The following is a 23356-nucleotide window of genomic DNA, read 5'->3' as shown; positions in this document are numbered from 1 at the left end:
TTCCTTTTTTTTTACATTCTTTTTTACATTTTTTACAATCTGCTTTTTTGCATTTATTTCATTTCATCTTAGTTTGTTCAGTTTGCTTACCCACTGTTTTTTTTCAGGTTTGCACTTGCTGCTGTTCAATATTCAGTGTATTAACAGCTAATCTGTACTAATGCTTTGTCTTTCAACACACCATTAACATATTGTTTGCCTTTGCTCCGTGACCTTTTGGTCAGCTATGTGGCCTGGTCCAATCTAGACCTCCTTTGTTATCTCTTGCCCCACCCCCACCTCACTTGCTTATAACCTGTGACTTTTCTAATATTTATCAGTTCCGATGAAGGGTCACTGACCCGAAACGTTAACTCTGCTTCTCTTTCCACAGTTGCTGCCAGACCTGCTGAGTGGTTCCAGCATTTCTTGTTTTTATTTCAGATTTCCAGCATCCGCAGTATTTTGCTTTTATTTAACTATTGGAAGTGCTCTGGACGTCAAAGAAAATAAGTTGCTGCAACTTCTATTTTAACAAGTTAACCATTTTATAAATTCAATTATGCATTTACAACTAAAATAAAATCCACTATTTCAAATTTAACCTCACTGTATTAGCTAACCATGCCAATATTTCTGAGTATGGAGACTTGCGATTTACAGCTGTACTGTAATCTTTGACTTTATGATTCATCTGCAGCTAACTCAATGAGTTGCAAAACTCCAGGCGAGTGGAATTGCCAGTATGGCATAGAGACTCGTATACATAAGTGTGCTTGCTACTAAATTCTAACATTGTGATCTCCTAATTGCTCAGACATAAAAAAGTTATGAAAATGTAAGTTATGGAGGAAAGATGGCCATCCTTGAGTAATAATTGTAGATAATTAGAGTCATTATAGATAATTAGAGCAATATTTATTGTCTGGAACAAAGCACTGTGGGGGAGGGCAGGGCTCAAAATTTTCTGTACCGTGCAGTCTAAAATGTGTTTGTTCAACAAAAGGTTACAATGTAGTTCTATAGTATTAACAAAATGATTCCAACATCTGTTTGTTTGAAAATGTTGATACTATAATTTTTATATTGATAGCAAAAGTCACAAGATAGCAAAGACCAAAGGAAAAGTAACAGGCATTCAGGATCTTTCAGATCATCAGTGGTAATGCAACCTCAATTTTGTATTGTAATGGAGCCAATGAACCCAATATTTACAGGGAGGATGCGGTAGCACATGGTAAACCTAACAAGGCCATGGACGCGGAGGTCCTGCCAAACTTAACAACAGGATCTCATTTTAATTTTTTTCCTCATTTCTCACCCAGTAGCCAGCTAGACTGACAAGCTGGCTAATTGCCAGGCAGAAATCCAGTGATAGGACATCACAGCTGGAGACCCATGGAGACAGCGCCCAGCAATTGGCAGTGTGAGGGAGTGAGATTTTGGGGCTTTGTTTGGTTGTGGGGGGAAAGTGGTGGGGGGTGGGAAGAGTGAGGCCACAATTGGCGGGATGAAGCCAAAGACTTCCTTGAAGGGTCAGGGGGAACACTTGCCTTCTTAAACTGGCAGCTCCGTATTCCCTTTCACTGCTGGAAACCTGCATGACAACTGTTTAAATTTATATCAGTTTCCAGGTGTCCAAGGCAGACGCTCTCATGGCTTGCAATCCATCACCTTAAAAATGGCAACAGGCACATACGTGCCACGCTGGGGACGCTTTCTCCATTTTTGCAATTTTAACACCCTCCACTCCCCCAACCCTTACCTGTCCGTCTTGGGAATTAGTATTGAGACCAGAATCACTCAGCTAATTTTCCCCACATTTCCCTCTCCCTGAGGATTTCAAATATCCTTCAGCGATAGTGATTGATTGCTATGTGAAACGATGACCCTTTCAAAAGTATATGATTGTGTATTATGCTTTTTTTAAGGACTGTGTTTGCTCATTTTCCTGTCATGTTTTGTCTCTGTGGATATTGCCTGTAATTACAATTAAAATCATGTCATTGCAAAGCACGCCTTATAAAACATATAAAACTAATTTGAACAAGCTTCCTTTGCACTGTTGGACTTTGTGCTTTCCATTGTAATTAAGACATGTTGCTTTCTTCTCCATCCATGTAATGCTGCTGTCCATTCATATCTTGTCCTTGGTAGAGTTTTCTCCATCTTGTGGAATGGTCAGCCCATATCAGGATCTGTTGCCATGTAATTTTTGGCCTAGTTAGTGCCCTTTTTCTTCTGCCTTCTTCCTCCTGACATTCCACAATTCTAGAAGATAGAAGCACACTAAACTGACAGCTTCTTTTATATTGCTGTCGGACTGCTGGCTCCACATAGCCAGGAATAACATTAGGCTAAGCTTACTGAATTTATTTTTAAGACTGGCAGCTAGGAAGACCCATTTTTTTTATTGGGTCATCCTGACTGCCACCAATGTTTGTGAGGCCTGTAAATATACAGTTCCAACAGAGGCACCCTTGTCCTTGAGGTAGCATCATGCCTTCATCACCAATACATACCTAATGGTTTCTTGTCATAACCTCAAGATATCAGTACTTTGCACAAGTACACTGGGCAAACTGCCCTGTCTGTTTTGTATATACACATGGAGTATTGGGATCCACTTTGCAGGAAGACCCGGTTCATTTTTCAGACATAGTTGTAGGAGAGCAGTGCACTTAGATCAGCCTTATAAGATCAGAGCTTCAACATAAAAGCATCCCTTACATCATGAGGACAAGAAATAAATGATAGTGTATGTAAAATACAAATCCCCTGTGGAAGCATTAATATTCCTTTGTACAAACTCAAGAAATAAAATTGGTGCACACTAGCAAAGCGGAATGTGTTTTTGCATGTTTGCATGTGCAGGAGTGATAGTTTTTAAAATTAAGTGGCTAATTTACTTCCTTTCTATATATGCTATGAAGGGTCTAATTTCAATTAATTTTGGTTCACTCTTCATTCAAGAATTCTCACATTTGTAAAGATGATAGAACACTTGTTAAGATGATTTTAACATCATTGAACCAGCACCTTTAATCACTTGCACTACAACTTGATCCAAGTCATGACATTACCATACAACTATGCTTTTGTAAGGAAGTTTAGATAAAACAGATGATATATTTAATAAAATATGTATACTTGGTGAATGCATTTAGCTTTGGACAGGTCTGTATTTCGCTTCAGAATGCAACTGGAAGAACCTGCCTTGATCCAGCCAGTTTAAACCAATTGATCTGCTTACTAATGACAAAGTTACCAGAGGCATTTTATGTAACTGACTCCATTATATCTAACTCTTCTCATTCTCCTTAATTTCTCCATTACTTCTGTCATGATTGATTACTATATCAGCAACAACTTATATTTGTATAGTGCCTTTATTGTAATAAAACATTCCAAGGCGCTTTTCCTCTTTTCACTGCTTCTCCTCAGTGATCCACATCTGTGACACTAATTTTGATTGAATTTGTTTTTTCCTAGCCAAGCACGACCCCCAGATCTCTTGCAATGACTTTTCCTCCAGCTACTGCATAAACACCTCTAACATTTTATAAGCTTCCATTCTTGGTCCCCTTGTCTTCCTCATATACATGTTGTCCCTCACCCAACATCATCCATACACATGGAGTTAACTTCTATATATATGCTAATGATATTGTGTTTTTTGCTTGGATGTTTGTCAGGTGTCATGCTGAACTACAACTTTCTCCAAATTTAATATTGGCTGGATGGTAGTCATCCATTTTGGTTCTCACTCGTAACTTCAAACACTATTCCTCTTTTTAGTTGCTCACTGAGAACCTGACACTGTGCAGCTGTGGTCACCTGTTTGACCTAAATTGAGCTTCAAATCCCACATCCAGTCTGTAACCATGACTACCCACTTCAACCTCTGGAACATTGCTTGCCAATATCGATGCCTCCCCAGCACTGCTGAAACCCTAATCCATGCCTCTATCACTTCATGATTTGATTTCGACAACACTGTTCTCGTCAAGCTTCTGACTGACTACATGAACTTCACCTCGTCCAGAATTCTGTTGATTTTATCCCATTCTTGTACAAATTCCTTAACTTCTATCAATCTGATCCTCATCAACATCTTTTAGCTCCCCATTCTACAGTATACTGACTTTAAATCCTGGTCTGGAGTGTGTGCCTCTCAATTCTGCAGCTACCAAACCCTGCACTCTGAAAATCTCCTCCAATGCGTCTGCTTTGCCTCCACGCTCCCCACTCTCAAAAGCTTCTTAAAAACCTACCACTGTCACTGCACCTTTTGCCAACTCCTATACTTCACTCCTACTTCGTGTTCTGTGTCCTGCAGTTGTCAATAAAGTGTCTTGGGATGTTTATCACATGAAAGATATTGTACAGGTTGTTATTAGCAGTACATAAAGTGATCTTCCAGTCTGGTGTCAAGGCATGTTTTAAAACATGCTGAGTTAGTTTGCTAGATCTTCTTTGCAGTTTAATGATTGAAGCGAGGTTATTAATTTTAAGTGTTCCCTGCTGGGTTTCGAAATAAACTATTGTCTGTGAGCACAGCACCACAGATGTGTAAAAGTGCACAAATGCTGCATTTTCTCAGTGTTTGGAACATGCATTCACAGCCTGCGTATAAATCTGGTGCTGCAGGGCGTGAACCATTACTGCAGCTATTGATCTTATACCAGTGACAGCAGGCAAAATGTTTGCTCAGATCAGGATGTTTCAAAATTCATTCTCAGGAAGTGGATATTGCTAGCAAGGCCAGCATTTACTACCTGTTCCTGGTTGTCCTGAAAAGGTGGTGGACCTTGTGTTATTGGCTTTTAGCACAAATGTACCAAACACTACAATAATGATTGATAAATTTAAACAAAGGGTTCTTTATTGAAAATAACAGGATTCTAGGAGAGCTCTTCAATACACGTGCTACGTGCTGACTAGCACAGCTCCAATTACTGTATTACGTTAACTTTTATCACATCCTGTAGTGATGTATACTAAGCAATTTACATATTCAGTAGTATGTTAATTTGTATTAAAGCAATGAAAATAATATCACACATCCCCTTTTCCTTAAATAGAAAAAAATACATAAATTATAAGCTATGTACATAATGAAATAGGATAATTGTGAACAGTATTTACACATGTATGGACTCTTAGATTAATTTATTCAAGTGTTTCTGAAATGTTCAGGTGGTCTGCTGCCTCCACCTGATCTGGTCGCAGTGAAACTTTGCTGAGATCTGGAATTGTCATTAATTTTCTCTTGACTCGTAAGTCTAGACTGATAATTATCTTGTACTTGAGTGTTGTATGTGTCATCTTCCTTAACTCCACTCTCCGATCTTGAATGCAAAAGTGTTCTTGACACTACAGGAGTGTTAGGTATGATGCTTTTGATAACTCTCTCAGCTGACATCTATTCCTCCTCAACTTCACTCCGTTCGGGGTGGTAACATAGAAACATAGAAAATAGGAGCAGGAGTAGGCCATTCAGCCCTTCAAGCCTGCTCCATCATTCATTATGATCATGGCTGATCATCCAACTCAGTAACCTGTTCCCGCTTTCCCCCCCCCCCCGCCATATCCTTTGATCCGTTTCACCCAAGAGCTATATCTAACTCCTTCTTGAAAGCATACAATGTTTTGGCCTCAACTGCTTTCTGTGGTAGTGAATTCCACAGGCTCACCACTCTCTGGGTGAAGAAATTTCTCCTCATCTCAGTCCTGAAAGGTTTGCCCCGTTTCCTTAGACTATGACCACTGGTTCTAGACTCCCCCACCATCGGGGACATCCTTCCTGCATCTACCCTGTCAAGTCCTGTTAGAATTTTATAGGTTTCTATGAAATCCCCCCTCACTCTTCTGAACTCCAGCAAATATAATCCTAACCAACTCAATCTCTCCTCATTCGTCAGTCCCGCCATCCCAGGAATCAGTCTGGTAAACCTTCGCTGCACTCCCTCGATAGCAAGAACATCCTTCCTCAGATAAGGAGACCGAAACTGCACACAATATTCCAGGTGTGGCCTCACCAAGGCCCTATATAATTGCAGCAAGACATCCCTGCTCGTGTACTCGAATCCTCTCGCTATGAAGGCCAAAATACCATTTGCCTTTTTTACTGCCTGCACCTGCATGCTTACCTTCAGCGACTGGTGTATGAGAACACCCAGGTCTCGTTGCATATTCCTCTCTCTCAGTTTATAGCTGTTCAGATAATAATCTGCCTTCCCGTTTTTGCTACCAAAGTGAATAACCTCACATTTATCCACATTATATTGCAACTGCCATGCATTTGCCCACTCACTCAACTTGTCCAAATCACCCTGAAGTCTCTCTGCATCCTCCTCACAACTCACCGTCCCACCCAGTTTTGTGTTATCTGCAAATTTGGAGATATTACATTTAGTTCCCTCATCTAAATCATTAATATATATTGTGAATAGCTGGGGTCCTAGCACTGATCCCTGCTGTACCCCACTAGTCACTGCCTGCCATTCAAAGACCCATTTATTCCTTCTCCTTGTTTCCTGTCTGCCAACTAATTTTCTATCCATCGCAATACACTACCCCCAATCCCGTGCGCTTTAATTTTACACGCTAATCTCTTATGTGGGACTTTGTCGAAAGCCCTCTGAATGTCCAAATAAACCACATCCACTGGCTCCCCCTCATCAACTCTACTAGTTATATCCTCAAAGAATTCTAATCGATTTGTCAAGCATGGGGGATTTCCCTTTCATAAATCCATGCTGAATCTGTCCGATTCTCCCACTGTTCTCCAAGTGCTCTGCTATAAAATCTTTGATAATGGACTCAAGAACTTTCCCCACTACCAACGTCAGGCTGACTGGTCTATAATTCCCTGTTTTCTCTCTACCTCCCTTTTAAATAGTGGGGTCACATTAGCTACCCTCCAATCTGTAGGAACTGTTCCAGAGTCTATAGAATCTTGGAAGATGACCACCAATGCATCTACTATTTCTAGGGCCCCTTCCTTAAGTAACCTTGTATGACTGTGGCTTATTACAGATCATTGACACTTTCGCAGGGAACCATGTCTTCGCTTGCAGTTGGATCACTTTCACCTTCTGTCCTACCTGTAGAGGAGGCCTGCATGTTTGTCATGAGTGATTTTCATTTTCTCTCGTCTTCCCAATAATTTATCGTATATTGACAACGATCTGATCAGATAATGACTTGGAACAGTTGTCCTGACTTCCCTTCTGACCATGATCTCTGCTGGGCATGGTAATCCCGTGCCTAGTGGTGTTGCTTGTAGGTGCAACATTGCTATTTGAATGTCTTGATTGGGCTCCTTGCATTTCAAGATTAGTGACTTTACCGTCCACACCATCCTTTCTGCTAGTCCATTTGACCTTGGATAGTGTGGAGACGACATAACGTGATTTACAGCCCACTTTGCGCACATGTCTAGAAATGACTTACTGGTGTACTGTGGACTGTTATCCAACACTATCTCCTCTGGGGAATCTAAAAGACTGAAAACTGCATTCACTGTGTTTGCTACTAATGTATTTGATGTATCCCTCAGTTGCCAAATGATAGGAAATTTGGAGAAGTAGGTGGTAATAAGTAACATATATAAGTAAGATATATCACCTCTGACAGTTCATAAGTCAGGAGCTATTCTTGACCGTAGATGTGATGGAACATCATAAGGATGGAGTGGTTCTCTGTGTTGACTCGGTTGATGCTCTTGACATGCACGCATATCCTCATTGCTCGTTCTATATTGTTACTGATCCCTGGCCAATAAACTGCTGCAATTGCAAACCTCTGCCTGTGAATGACTTCAGGCTTGCTGATTTGCACCTTTACCGTGCAGATTACATATTATTTTCATGGTGCTGTGACCTCCCGCTGTGCATTTGCCTCCTGTCAGTTAATTTGCTGCGAACGCTACAGGGGTCCCATGCACCGCTGGTAAAATTCCATTGCCTTCAGAAAATGCCTGCTAATTGCTTCATTTAACAACCGCTATTGGTTTCTCACCCCTGCCGGGTGGGTTGCCATCAATGCAGGGAAGTAACCTCCAGCAAAAATGGGAGAAGGTGGGAACACGCGAGCCTCAATTTTCCTTGCCCCACCCCGTCTCCAAACCTCCTCCAAGGGCCTGGTAAAAATCCCCCCATGGTCTCTGGAGTCGCTTTTTCTCTCTAAGGCAGTTGCTCAGGAACGAAGATGACTTTCTTCCACTCCAGGGTTGTGGGTCCTTAGGTGACTGAATAGTCCAATTCTGGATCCGCACACTCTGCCACAGGTGGGGCAGGTGGTGTTTGGTGGGGCAAGTGAATGGGATGCTCGAGTTTCTGAACGCTGCTTCTGCTGTTTGCACTTGGTCACTGCCTGGGCATGTCGATGTTGTTCGAACTGGCTTGCACCTTCCTGGATGCTTCTTCTCCATTTTAGGCAGTCATAGGCAAGAGATTCCCACGAACCAGTGGAGATGGCACATTTTTTCAGGGAGGCTTTAAGGACATCCTTACAGTGGTTCCTTTGCCCTCCTGGTAACCTCTTGCTATGACAGAACTCAGAGCAGAAAGCATGTTTTGGGAGTCTTGTGTCAGGCCTGCGGACGATGTGGCCCGCCCAACGTAACTGACTAGCCATGACCAGTGTCTCAATACTGGGGATGTTGGCCTGAGAAAGGACACTGATATTGGAGTGCCTGTCCTGCCACTGAATTTGCAGGATCTTGCAGAGGCACCACTGGTGATATCTCTCCAGGGCTTTGAGATGTCTTAAAGACCAAACGACAAAGAACTCAAACCTCACACCAAGCTCATGGTCTACAGGGCCACAGTGTTACCTGCCCTCCTGAATGGGTCAGAAACATGGACACTCTACAACAGACATCTCTCTGGAGTATTAATTCAGAGACATAACCATTACTTCCCCATACCTGTGTGGTAATAAAAATTAATTAAAACTATTGTCCATTGGAACTTCCTGCTTGGATTGGAATTACATTCAGGACATCTGCTCATCTAAAATCAAGTACACTTTATTTCCTTGAACCTTCTTTACATTATCAAATAATCTGTTTTGGTGTTTATCTGAAAATGCAATCAATTACATCAGATTATCATGCAGCAGGACTTAGAACTTACACTTCATAAATTCATTCTATGATTTAGAGTTGTGAGGTGCACCTTTTAATACATCAGGCTATCTTCAAACTTTGTGCTCTAAGTGCTTCTTCTAAACAACCATGTTAATTTTATGGGCTGCGTGGCATCCTCTTCAGTGATTTGCAATGTGTTTGATGCCCTGTTGATCAATCCATTATGTGACTTACTGAGAAGGGAAGAAGAAGAAGCTGTGAATATACATCATCAGTATGAAAACTATATTTTAAGAGAGCAGTGAAACATTTGTTTTGCCTTGTAACCAGGAGTAGCATTAAGCACCTCCCAGGCAAGATAACATGAGTACGAGATGGAATCCTGCACTCGTTTAGCATTGATCCAACAATATGTTTAATCCTCAACCAAAGAAGAGAATACCCTGCTGCACTAATGTGACAGCCAACCTTTTCTTGGTCTCAATGAGTTTGCTGAAGTAATGCCAATTAACAACAATTTCTGGACAGTTTTGTGCTGACGGCTTGTGTCCATTGGGAACTGGGTTGAGGTAGCAGGAAAACTGGATTCACTTTAGATACTTAACAGCTGCCAGGGAAATCTGGATTTTTCTATCTCCCTGGGTTTCATTCAAACTTGAGCTTTAAAGATAAAATGATGGTGACAACGTGGCATGATTCTGTCCAATCCCCAGCAGTGAATTGATTTTTAAGTTTAAAGGGTGACAAGAAACAGACAAAAGTCTAACGGCTGCTTGGAATTTTACTTAAATTGCAAATGCTGAAAATATAGCTGCTGACAAGACAGTTGGCATCTTTAAAGTCTGATGTATCTTTAGAGTTGCTATATTGCATAGTAAGTTGAAATTATTTAAATTTTCAATGTACATGTACAGTGTGATGTGATAAAAATAAAGACATATCAAACCATCAAAACACCAAAAGTCTGAGGCATGAAGCATGATCATGATGTTTAGCTGTCAACCTGGCCTGTACCTTTAAGTTCACTTAATCGCTGTTGGAAAGTGGTAAAAATAGGGATGTCAGGTAATTGTAGCTTCTTGTAAATACTTAGTAAACTGCAGGTCAGTTGGAACCCTGCAATTTTCAGACTTCACAGGTTACTGACTGAGTTTTTTTTTCAAAAGATTGTTTTGCCTTTACAATTAAGACAGGTAGGGGAAGGGGGTTTAACTGGGAGTGATTTTCAGGTGGGTAGTGAATGGGGACAGCATCAAACTGCAGCCTCTGGAAGGTATCAGTTTGAGGCCCAGGGTTATTTTAACTCCAAGCCCAAGTGATCCATTGTTCATGGTTGCAGACCAAGATAAATCTCTGGAGGATAACAGTGCTCCATTTAGTGTGGTTTCCTGTAAAAAAAAAAAATTCTTGTTTTAAAAACATGCTTCAATTTTCAAATGATTACTATTTCTCTTCCTTCAATCTATACTGATTTACATTATAAATAATCACTGAAGAAATTAATGGAACCACAATCAAATCATTATAGGATCACACATTTTAAAAATGGTGAACCAAAATCCGAATGTGGCTTTCTGAACCTCTATGATCAAAGACAAATGACAGCATGTAAAGTAGACCTTGTACAGAATGTACAGTCGTAAGAAATGAGAAGCGGTGTGCCAGATGGTACTGTTGATGGAGATGCACAGTGAATCCAGTCAGCAATATCTTTGAAGCAAGCTAGAATATAAAGGGATGGGAAGAGAATGAAAGTTACGGTAACAAGTGAACAACTGTGACTATCCTACAGGGAAATTGATGTGGCAGGACATGAGTCTCTTGAAGTATGTTCCATGGAAATTATGGTTAACTCAATCAAGGAATCAGCAGTCATCATATACAATAGACCCAACAGAACAAATATGTCACCTTTTTATTTATGATTTATTATGTTGCACGTGTTACAGGCCTTGTGTAGCTTAGAAACAATACCTTTTGCATAGAAATATAAAACATTCAAGTTTTTAGATAATCACTATTCCCTAATTAATATATTCCAAAAAATACTCATCACTACAATTATTTTAATCTTTAAAACCACAAATTGTTTATTCCTGATCTGCCAATATGTTTGGCAGGCACAGGATCATCATTTTAATTTTCTGTTCAGTGGAATGGGTCAGCCTACTAAGGATGTCAGACTTGCCATACCCCTTAGACACTTTGACTTTTTGGTTCTAAGATAAACTTCTGAGACTGGAAACTACTAAAATTTGAATTATTTCAACAAAGGCATCCTGTTCCTTTAACTAAAGAATATGAGACTGCTGGATGAATGCCACCAAGTAATGTTTTGTCGACTTGAAGGCACTTTTCATGTAACAGTAGCTGTGAGAAAATATGGCAAACTAGCATTAGGTAGCAATAAATTTCAAAGGAACAAATGCCAAACGCATTGTACAGCTTAGTTTTTTTTTAAATCCCCATGCAGAGATGCATGGAAAGCTTTGAGTGGGCATTAACCTTTTCCAACAAAATATGCTCCCTCATGTTAAATGCTTAAATTCAGCAGATCATTACAAATATCTAAGAGGAGCTATTATTGATGTTGAAAGTGGGTCAATCTGTCATGCAACTGTAACTGTTTGTGCCTTTAGCTTGGTGAGATGCTGGGAACGCCTTAAAATCTGGGTTCTACTTGCAGGAGAGGGAAGATCAAAAGCAGTAGATAAAATTAAGAATTTAATTAAAACCCCACTAGCTCTTGACTTGAATACTTCCTAATGAAAGATGCTGCTGTGCCTTTGAGAATCCCAATTCATCACATCTGAGGTTTCCTGTTACTGGTATCACAGGAAATGCTACAATCCTCTTGTCACTCAAGTTTTTTTAGTGATCGTCCACATAACCTTTTAATTATGTTGTAGTGATTCATGTAAAGGCTGTTTTTGTACTTTACCTTTCTTTGATTCAAACACCCCCCTCTACTCCCCAACACCTTGCCTCAGTCCTTAAAAAGATAATGAGTTCGAGCATCCACAACTCAATTCCCACTGTATAAAGCTACAAAATGGAGCAAATTTTCTGTTAAATTGGCAAAATTATTTGGGGAAGTTTTAACTGACATGGACCTAGATTTTTAACTTTTTGGCAACTGACTGGCAGAGAGTGCTGGCTGTCTCGCCAGCCATGTCAAGAACTAAGAGGTGGGAACCCTGTCGAGGTCTGGGTCTCTTATTTAGAACTGCTGAGCTGCTCCAAGTGAAATATCTGAAGGCCACCTGGCCAGCAACTAGGTCATTCCTGAGGGAGGGATGCATTCACGGGAGGTGGGGGAAAACCTGGGGTGGCAGCGGTCCTGATCATATTTGTGGGGCACCACTTCCGATCGTTCTGGTCCCACAGATAATATTTAAAACTTGGCTTTTTTGTTTCATTTTTAATTTTAATTTGAGTTTATATGATATTGCTAATCAAGATATCAAATTCTAGGTCAGGAAGGTTTGCTGATTTAAATTGCTACATCAGCTGCAATAGTTAACTGTAACTTGAACAAGTTATTCTGAGGAGTGGGTTCGGCATCTTCTTGTGGTAAAATAGATAGAGCTTCATTCATGCTGATCCTTGCATTGCTCAGCCTGAGAATGCCTGATGCTGATATGGGTACCAAAAATGGAAAAGTAACTCCATACCCCAGGAATGCTGGACACAACTGATTAACAGCTACATACTTCATAATTTATATTTGCTTTGTGGAGAAAGACTCAAATGAGTCAAAGGACTCATTGAAAGGCACTACATTTTTATACGTGTGTTCTTTTTGTTACAGATTCCTCAGATAAGCTATGCATCTACAGCCCCAGAGCTGAGTGATAACAGCAGGTATGACTTTTTCTCTCGTGTGGTCCCATCCGACACCTTTCAAACACAGGCCATGGTTGATATTGTCAAAGCGTTACGATGGAATTATGTCTCTACTCTTGCCTCTGAGGGAAGCTATGGAGAGAGTGGAGTCGAAGCCTTCATACAGAAATCTCGGGAAGACGGTTAGTATTCCTTAGCATTGATTTTCATTAGTGCAGTAACTAAATGGCCATAAATGGATTAAGAAAAAGTTGCTTATAAAGCAGTTTTAGATGAAGCAGATAAGCCTTTATGTTTCCATTAAATGTTTACATTGTTTTAGCAGTGTTCTCTGTTAAAAGACAGGTAAAAACAAAATAAAATATGACAAATGAGTGAACTGACAATCAATGCCATGCTAGACAATGTAAGAATTGAAGGTAATTTATTGCATTCATTCATTCAAACAAGTTAAGCGCTTATCGTTGCCACAACAGGAAGAACTCTGTAGACATTATAAACCACAGTGTTTCTCATCGGTATGTAAGTCACCCTAGTATATACCTTAGAGTGAATCGATATCTCAGACATACATCTAATGTAAATTGATCCTAGGCATTATCAAAGCAGTTCAAAAAAAGGAATAAAAGTCTTTTTTTTCCTGAGCAATTTCATATAGAATTGTGACCCCTGGGTGCCATAAATGTTTTAGGGGAGGCGGTGGTGTAGTGGTAATGTCATTGAACTAATAATCCAGAGGTCCAGGCTAATTCCCCGGAGACATGGGTTCAAATCCCATCACAGCAGCTGGTGGAATTTAAATTCAATTAACTAATTAAAAATCGGTGGCAAGAAACTATCATCGATTGTTGTAAAAACCCATTTGGTTCATTGATACCCTTCAGGGAATGAAATCTGCCTTCCTTGCCTGGTCTGACCTACATGTGACTCCAGACCCACAGCACTGTGGTTGACTCTTAACTGTCCTCTGAAACAGCCGAACAAACCACTCAGTTGTCAAGGGCAATTATGGATGGGGAACAAATGTTGGCCTTGCCAGTGACACCCACATCCCATGAAAGAATAAAAAAAACTTAATAGGGCAAAAGCAACAGGCAACTAAACTGTGCCACCCTGGAAAAATCAACTGGATATTTCAGTGAATTCCCTGAGAGTTAATGGGCTCAAATGAGTGAATAGTTATTGATATTAAGAACTCTTGACAGAACAAAAAGTCAGATAGTAATTGGATGAACAGTTTCAGGGTTGCATAAGCTGTACATAATGTGACTACTAGCATTGATACAAAGTATTTGCATTTATTTATGCGTTACAATGTTCACACAGTTCCATAGGCTATTACATTAGAACTCTGTTTTAGAGTGGTATTTACAAAAAAATGTCTTTCACATGATATCTGGCGTTTGGCATTTTTATTTTTGTGCATACAGCTCATGTCATAAAAAAGGGAAGACGTTTTATGTACTGTGACACCAGTATATCAAAAGAGCAACACACAGTACACAGTTTTATTTGTTAAAGGGGGAAAAATCAAAGTTGCTCAGTGCAGGCATCAATCAAAATGGTGCTATAACAGTCTTCACTACACAGGTAGTTTTAGCCAATCCCTTTCCTTTAAGCAAGGCTTACATGCTGTTGAAAATCATACCATTGGTAGACTAACTTCTTACATCATCAAACATTAATGTTTTCAGATCTTGGTGGAGGCATTGCTATGTTTTCTTATAGATATTTCATCCAAAGTCCAAGTTTTACATTTTTGGTATCTGTTCATGCTCAATTTAGAGCACAAGAACCCAGAGAAAATGATCAATTATTTGCTGAGAGCAACACATGATCATAGATGAGCAACAACACCTATTTCTGTAACGTTGATGAAGACTCATTTCAAACTCGTTATCTTTGTTCATATTATACTTAACCCAGTATTCTGCTGAATATGACATCTTGTTATAGATCCAATCAAGCCCATTTGTAAAACACTTTGATGTTTTTGAGAAATTTGCTAGGCATTTATCGATTACAAATGTGCACAGTGATTTGGAGACTATGAAAACTGATATTGAAATGGTAACCTTTAATCATACTATCGCTGCAAAAGACAAGAAAAAAGAATGACAAAATGAAGAAATGGAGGGGTCATGGGAAGAAATTAGGAAAGGGAGTTCAGGGGCAGAGTGAATGTGAGGCGAGAGACATTTGTCTTGATGGGCAAAGGGAAAAGGGGAAACGAGTGGAAGTAACTGATTGGATGGTCTAAGAAATCTATGACCCCTATTATTACAATCCTTCATATATTGAGTGAAATTTTAAAAGTTTTCTAAAACACATCTGTTTACACCATTATGGTGGATGCACATGGCTTCTGCCATTTTTGGAGTTCCAAAAAAAAATTGTTAAGAAACAGAATTTTGTTTTGGCTTACAAGCAAAACAAAGTCTAACCTTTCTAACTAATTGACCCCATTGCTGATTTCCCAGTGTCAAACCATTCACATGATGATTCCATGGCTGACGCTGGAGTCCCATCAGTAATGGGCACAAAATTAAAACATTTGTAGCACCTTAAAGGAGAAATGGCAGCAGGAGGAGCATGAGAGAGAAGGTGAGAAATGATGGCAGTCGGAAGATCTATGGGAAAGAGAGCATAAACTAGTGAACCTGCTTGAGCCTACAATGGACTGTTAACTGAAATGTTGCAGAGATCCCCGACACTAAGCTGGAAGGATCCCAGTGCGTAATGTGTCAGGATAATGCAAACCTTCTCCTCCACAGACAGCAATTGCTTGAAGATAGCTTCAGGTGGGGTTCCAGCACTCTGCATAAACTATGAAGCGCATCTTTTCAGAATCTGAGTCTGCTCAAGCACTAGTGTTCAGACAGCTGAAGGTAAACATTTCATGCTCTGTACATTCTGGTAGCTGAGTAACTCATCTATCCTCTTGTCTCCTCTGATGCAATTGCAGTCTACTTTGGTCCCATTGTGGCTGCTATTGCCCCTCCTCTTCATTCTCCTCAATATCAAGAAATGTATAATAGAGGAATATCCAGAGATATTTTCATAATCTGTCACCCCAATGAAAATGCCCCTTTAAGAGACTGTGCAGAATCCTTTAAAACCTTCCCATGCTGAATCCACACTTTCAGGCCACAGTAGTGATGAGCCTTAAGTTAATATTCTTAAACTGATAGCAACACGAAGATACGATTTGCTACTTGTTATGGAAGTGATTCTGTTTTTTGTTAAAAGATGTTTTGAGAAATTCATAGTCAAACTGAATAAATGTTGGACCAATTTTTTTTCAAGAGGGTACTGAAAGAACTAAAATAAAAGCAAAATACTGCGGATGCTGGAAATCTGAAACAAAAACAAGAAATGCTGGATTCACTCAGCAGGTCTGGCAGCATCCGTGGAAAGAGAAGCAGAGTCAACGCCTCGGGTCAGCGACCCTTCCGCTGGCCCGAGGCGTTGACTCTGCTTCTCTTTCCACGGATGCTGCCAGACCTGCTGAATGAATCCAGCATTTCTTGTTTTTGTTGCTGAAAGAACTAGTTTGACAACAATGGTTACTGGTTGTCACATGACTCAAGTTAAAACTAGAACATAAACCCTTGTATCAGGAGAAGATGTGTGCAGAGAACTCAGTCGCGCGCCCCTTGATAGGACAAGCCCGGGAGCAGCACCGTGCACCTGAGAGGGCAACAAACTAACAAGCTTTTGGTGCAATGTCAGTGTGTTTTACCTTCTGGAATGAGAAAAAGTTAGCCTGCTGCTGAAGAAGTGTCAAGGAAGGAGAGAAGATCACAACCCAGTTCTCTTTCCAGCATCTCTCTAAAAGACCCTGATAAGGCCACTGTCAATACATCTCAGCTCCTGTCTATGAAGAAAAGCCTGCCAAATTAATTCTCAGTGCCACCTAAAAGAACCTAGTAATCCGTCTACAAGTACTCGGAAGTTAGACTGTATGCCAGTTTTGGAACACAATATATCTCATCTGCTGTTTTCTTCAGAAATGAGTAAGTATTCAGCCCAAGTTTATTTTTTTGTCTGGAAGAGCTCTGAACCAAAATCCCTTTTATTTTTCTGGTTAACCGGTGTATGTGTGTATGTGTGTGTAGTGAATGTGAGGGGCTAAGGTTAAAAGGGAACTTTAAAATTTCAATCTGGGCATTTATGCTTAATAAACTGATAATTTTGTTCATTAAAGAAACCTGGTTAGTGTGTTTTATTCTGGCGAAAATAGAGTATATGATTTACTGTATCGGTAAGTGGAAAAGTACGGAAAGTCCTCATCAGGGAACTCCTCTTTGCTGATGATGCTGCATTAACATCCCACACAGAAGAGTGTCTGCAGAGACTCATCAACAGGATTGCGGCTGCCTGCAACAAATTTGGCCGAACCATCAGCCTCAAGAAAATGAACATCATGGGACAGGATGTCAGAAATGCTCCATCCATCAATATTGGTGACCACACTCTGGAAGTGGTTCAAGAGTTCACCTACCTAGGCTCAACTATCACCAGTAACCTGTCTCTGGATGCAGAAATCAACAAGCGCATGGGAAAGGCTTCGACTGCTATGTCCAGACTGGCCAAGAGAGTGTGGGAAAATGGCGCACTGACACGGAACACAAAAGTCAGAGTGTTTCAAGCCTGTGTCCTCAGTACCTTGCTCTATGGCAGCGAGGCCTGGACAACGTATGTCAGCCAAGAGCGACGTCTCAACTCATTCCGCCTTCGCTGCCACCGGAGAATCCTTTGCATCAGGTGGCAGGACCGTATCTCCAATGCAGAAGTCCTCGAGGCGGTAAACAACCTCAGCTTATACACCCTGGGGAGGTGGTGGCGTAATGGTATTATCACTGGACTAGTAACCCAGAGACCCAGGGTATTGATCTGGAGACATGGGTTTGAATCTCACCACAGCAGAAGGTGGAATTTGAATTTAATTAATAAATCTGGAATTAAAAGCCAGTCCAATGATGGCTCTGAAACCACTGTCAATTGTTGTAAAAACCCATCTGGTTCACTAATGTCCTTTCGGGAAGGAAATCTGCTGTCCTTACCTGGTCTGGCCTACATGTGACTTACATGTGACTCCAGACCTACAGCAATGTGGTTAACTCTTATATGCCCTCTGAAATGGCTTAGCAAGGCACTCAATTGTATCTAACCGCTACGAAGTCAATAAAAAGGAATGAAACCGGACGGACCACCCGGCATCGACCTAGGCACCGGAAAGGACAACGGCAAACCCAGCCCTGTCGACACGGAAAAGTCCTCCTTACTAACATCTGGGGGCTTGTGCCAAAGTTGGGAGAGCTGTCCCACAGACTAGTCAAGCAACAGCCTGACATAGTCATAATCAAGGAATCATACCTTACAGACAATGTCCCAGACACTGCAATCACTATCCCTGAGTATGTCCTGTCCCACCGGCAGGACAGACCCAGCAGAGGTGGCGGGACAGTGGTCTACAGTAGGGCGGGAGTTGCCCTGGGAGTCCTCAACATCGACTCCTGACCCCATGAAGTCTTATGGCATCAGGTCAAACATGGGCAAGGTAACCTCCTACTGATTACCACCTAAAGCCCTCCCTCAGCTGATAAGTCAGTACTCTTCCATGTTGAACACCACTTGAAGGAAGCACTGAGGGTGGCAAGGGCACAAAATGAACTCTGGGTGGGGGACTTCAATGTTCATCACAAGAGTGGCTCGGTAGCACCACTACTGACCAAGCTGGTCGAGTACTAAAGGACATAGCTGCTCGACTGGGTCTGTGGCAGGTGGTGGGGGAACCAACACGAGAGAAAAACATACTTGACCTTGTCCTCACCAATTTGCCTGCCGCAGATGCTTCTGTACAAGACTGAGTGACTGCCGCACAGTTCTTGTGGAGATGAAGTCCCGCCTTCACATTGAAGATACCCTCCATTGTGTTGTGTGGCACTATCACCATGCTAAATGGGATAAATTTCGAACAGATCTAGCAATGCAAAACTGGGCATCCATGAAGCGCTGTGGGCCATCAGCAGCAGCAGAATTGTACTCAACCACAATCTGTCACCTCATGGAATGGCATAACCCCCACTCTACCGTTACCATCAAGCCAGGAGATCAACCCTGGTTCAATGAAGAGTGCAGGAGGGCATGCCAGGAGCAGCACAGACATACCTCAAAATGAGGTGTCAACCTGGTGAAGCTACAACCTAGGACTACTTGCATGCCAAACTGCATAAGCAGCATGCAATAGACAGAGTTAAGCGATCCCATAACCAACGGATCAGATCTAAGCTCTGCAGTCCTGCCACATCCAGTCGTGTATGGTGGTGGACAATTAAACAACTAACTGGAGGAGGTGGCTCCACAAATATCCTCATTCTCAATGATGGGGGAGCCCAGCACATCAGTGCGAAAGGTAAGGCAGAAGCATTTGCAACAATCTTCAGCTAGAAGTGCCGAGTTGATGATCCATCTCGGCCCCCTCCTGAAGTCCCCAGCATGACAGATGCTAGACTTCAGCCAATTTGATTCACTCTGTGTGATATCAAGAAACGACTGAAGGCACTGGATACTGCAAAAGCTATGGGCCCTGACAATATTCCAGCAATAATACTGAAGACCTGTGCTCCAGAACTTGCCGCACCCCTAGCCAAGCTGTTCCAGCATAGCTACAACACTGGCATCTACCCGGCAATGTGGAAAATTGCCCAGGTATGTCCTGTACACAAAAAGCAGGACAAGTCCAACCCGGCCAAATACCGCCCCATCAGCCTACTCTCAATCATCAGTAAAGTGATGGAACGTGTCATCAACAGTGCCATCAAGCAGCACTTGCTTAGCAATAAGCTGCTCAGTGATGCTCAGTTTGGGATCCGCCAGGGCCACTCAGCTCCTGACCTCATTACAGCCTTGGTTCAAACATGGACAAAAGAGCTGAACTCCAGAGGTGAGGTGAGAGTGACTGCTCTTGACATCAAGGCAGCATTTAACCGAGTATGGCATCAAGGAGCACGAGCAAAACTGGAGTCATTGGGAATCAGGGGAACACTCTCTGCTGGTTGGAGTCATACCTAGCGCAAAGGAAGATGGCTGTGGTTGTTGGAGGTCAATCATCTCAGCTCCAGGACATCACTGCAGGAGTTCCTGAGGGTAGTGTCCTAGGCCCAACCATCTGCAGCTGCTTCATTGGTGACCTTCCTTCAACCATAAGGTCAGAAGTGGGAATGTTCGCTGATGATTGCACAATGTTCAGCACCATTCGAGACTCCTCAGATACTGAAGCGGTCCGTGTAGAAATGCAGCAAGACCTGGACAATATCCAGGCTTGGGCCGATAAGTGGCAAGTAACATTTGTGCCACAGAAGTGCCAGGCAATGACAATCTCCAACAAGAGAGAATCTAACCATATCCCCCTGACATTCAATGGCATTACCATCGCTGAATCCCCCACTATCAACATCCTAGGGGCTACCATTGACCAGAAACTGAACTGGAGTAGCCATATAAATACCGTGGCTACCAGAGCAGGTCATAGGCTAGGAATCCTGCAGCGAGTAACTCACCTCCTGACTCCCCAAAGCCTGTCCACCATCTACAAGGCACAAGTCAGGAGTGTGGTGGAATACTCTCCACTTGCCTGGATGGGTGCAGCTCCAACAACACTCAAGAAGTTCGACACCATCCAGAACAAAGCAGCCCGCTTGATTGGCACCCCATCTACAAACATTCACTCCCTCCACCACCGACGCACAGTGGCAGCAGTGTGTACCATCTACAAGATGCACTACAGCAAAGCACCAAGGCTCCTTAGACAGCACCTTCCAAACCCGCGACCTCTACCACCTCGAAGGACAAGAGCAGCAGATGCATGGGAACATCACCACCTGCAAGTTCCCGTCCAAGTCACACACCATCCTGATTTGGAATTATATCGCCATTCCTTCATTGTCGCTGGGTCAAGATCCTGGAATTCCCTTCCTAACAGCACTGTGGGTGTATGTACCTCACATGGACTGCAGAGGTTTAAGAAGGCAGCTCACCACCACCTTCTCAAAGGCAATTAGGGATGGGCAATAAATGCTGGCCTAGCCAGTGATGCCCACATCCAATGAATGAATAATAAAAAAAAAACCCTACTGAGCCAGCGGCGCTTGAGATGGCTTGGCCGTGTGATCTGCATGGAAGATGGCAGGATCCCGAAGGACGCATTGTACAGCGAGTTCGTCACTGGTATCAGTCCCACCGGCCATCCATGTCTCCGCTTTAAAGACATCTGCAAATGTGACATGAAGTCCTGTGACATTGACCACAAGTCGTGGGAGCCAGTTGCCAGTGATCGCCAGAGCTGGCGGACAGCCATAAAGGCGGGGCTAAAGACTGGCAAGTTGATGAGACTAAGCAGTTGGCAGGAAAAAAGACAGAAGTGCAAGGAGAGAGCCAACTGTGTAGCAGCCCCGACAACCAATTTTATCTGCAGCGCCTGTGGAAGAGTCTGTCACTCTAGAATTGGCCTTTATAGCCACACCAGGCACTGCTCCACAAACCACTGACCACCTCTCGGTGCTTACCCATTGTCTCTCGAGACAAGGAAGCCAAAGAATAAGAAATTGGAAAATTTAAATATATATTGTGACCTGTGAAGAAGTTGAACTAGAATTAGCAGTGCACTCCTCCTGCCTCGGGTCGTAAGATACGATTCTCCTCATAACAGGTCAAAATCACATCTCATTGAAGCCGACATTTAATTTTGGCATCTTCCAACATCTTCCACTGGAATGTGAAAGCTGGGTATATGAACTTACGAATTGGGAGCAGGAGTAGGCCACTCAGCCCTTCGAACCTGCTCCGCCATTCCATACGTTCATGGCTGAATTGATTACTCCACATTTCCTACTACCCCCGATAACCTTCCACCCCCTTGCTGATCAAGAATCTATCTCCCTCTGCCTTCAAAATATTCAAAGACTCTGCTTCCGCTGCCTTTTGAGGAAGAGAATACCAAAGACTCACGACCCTCTGAGAGAAAAAATTTCTCCTCATCTCTGTCTTAAATGGGCGACCCTTATTTTTAAACAGTGACCCCTAGTTCTAGATTGTCCCACAAGGATTGAAACATCCTTTCCACATCCACCCTTTCAAGACCCCTCAGGATCTTATATGTTTCAATCAAGTCACTTCTTACTCTTCTAAATTCCAGCAGATACAAGACTAGCCTATCCAATCTTTCCTCGTAAGACAGCCCGCCCATTCCAGGTATTAGTCAAGTAAATCTTCTCTGTACTGCCTCCAATGCATTTGTATCCTTCCTTAAGTAAGGAGACCGGTCCTGTCCACAGTACTCCAGATGTGGTCTCACCAATGCCCTGTATAGCTGAAGCATACTGTCCCTAATTTTGAATTCAATTCCCCTCACAATAAACAAAAATCTTATTTTAGTCCAGTGGGTTTTGCACAACTGATGTAAAGAGGAGTGAGATGATGAACATTAGTGCAGATGTTGCCACACCATTATTCTGTTCTCAATTGCATCTCCACGACTGCATTTCGAGCAGGCCTTATCAGTTCTATTCTCCAAGGGGTACAGAAAAGTTGATGGATCAATGTGCGGGGAGAACTAAGTGGAGTACAATCCGAAGTCACCTTCTGCTCATACTTCCCGCTTCAGCATTTATTTTCTGGTGGGCATGTTAGAGATGGAATATCTAGGTCTCTGTCTCACTGTATTAGCAGAAAAGAATACGCTGTCAAATGAACGGGATTAAAGTCCATGCCTTAGCATACCAAATCAAAAGGGTGGTAATTGGGGTCCATATGGACGAAAAGGAGATCACTGCTAAGCCTTTTCCCTTCAAACATTGACTTGGCAGGCTTCCTGCTGCTGCTCCAGGGCTTACCACTACCCCACACCTGGCAGTCACTTGAGGACAAAAGAGCACCATCCCCACTGGCAATTACATTCAATGTTTGGCAAAGGGGACCATTGGCTCTCCTGATGGGGGGCAATGTGCTGGTTCGTTGCCTTGTTTTTCACCAGTATCCCATTTAAATAAAGCAGGAGCTAGAAGAGTAGAGGGAACTCCTGGAGTTACTGGACAGAGTTCAGCTAGTGCAATAAATCTCATGGAATTGTCTTTGGTCCAGTACATCTACTGAAAGAGCAACCTGTAGAATGCAAATCCATGATGAATGGAGATAAAATGAGGAGGAGCATGAAATACAGGGCAGTAGGTTTTGGCTGTTATAGGGGATAAAATCCGCCACAAGAACTTGATGGAACTCAGCTTCCTGTAAACCACAATGAACTATGTGGGAAAAAATATTCCAACAGTGAAGCCTAAAATGAACTGAATGATCTAGTAAATAAACCGCATGGACTGCAGTGGTTCAAAAAGGCGCTCACCACCACCTACTCAAGGGAAATTAGGGATGGGC

At 42.2% G+C, this 23356-nt stretch overlaps 1 protein-coding gene across 1 annotated transcript in view; it reads left to right on the top strand.

Annotated features, from left to right (window-relative positions):
* LOC137383855 (metabotropic glutamate receptor 4-like) overlaps positions 1–23356 on the top strand; it is a 1236760-nt gene that overhangs the window by 211855 nt on the left and 1001549 nt on the right. Inside the window, exon 2 of the mRNA XM_068057161.1 lies at positions 12888–13104. Within this exon, the coding sequence (XP_067913262.1) occupies positions 12888–13104 (217 nt within the window). The remainder of the gene's footprint in view (positions 1–12887; positions 13105–23356) is intronic.

Source organism: Heterodontus francisci, chromosome 25, assembly GCF_036365525.1.
Source record: "Heterodontus francisci isolate sHetFra1 chromosome 25, sHetFra1.hap1, whole genome shotgun sequence".
Taxonomy (NCBI): domain Eukaryota; kingdom Metazoa; phylum Chordata; class Chondrichthyes; order Heterodontiformes; family Heterodontidae; genus Heterodontus; species Heterodontus francisci.
The sequence above is the reverse complement of the archived record's forward strand: the minus strand, read 5'-3'. Positions and strand labels throughout refer to the sequence as shown.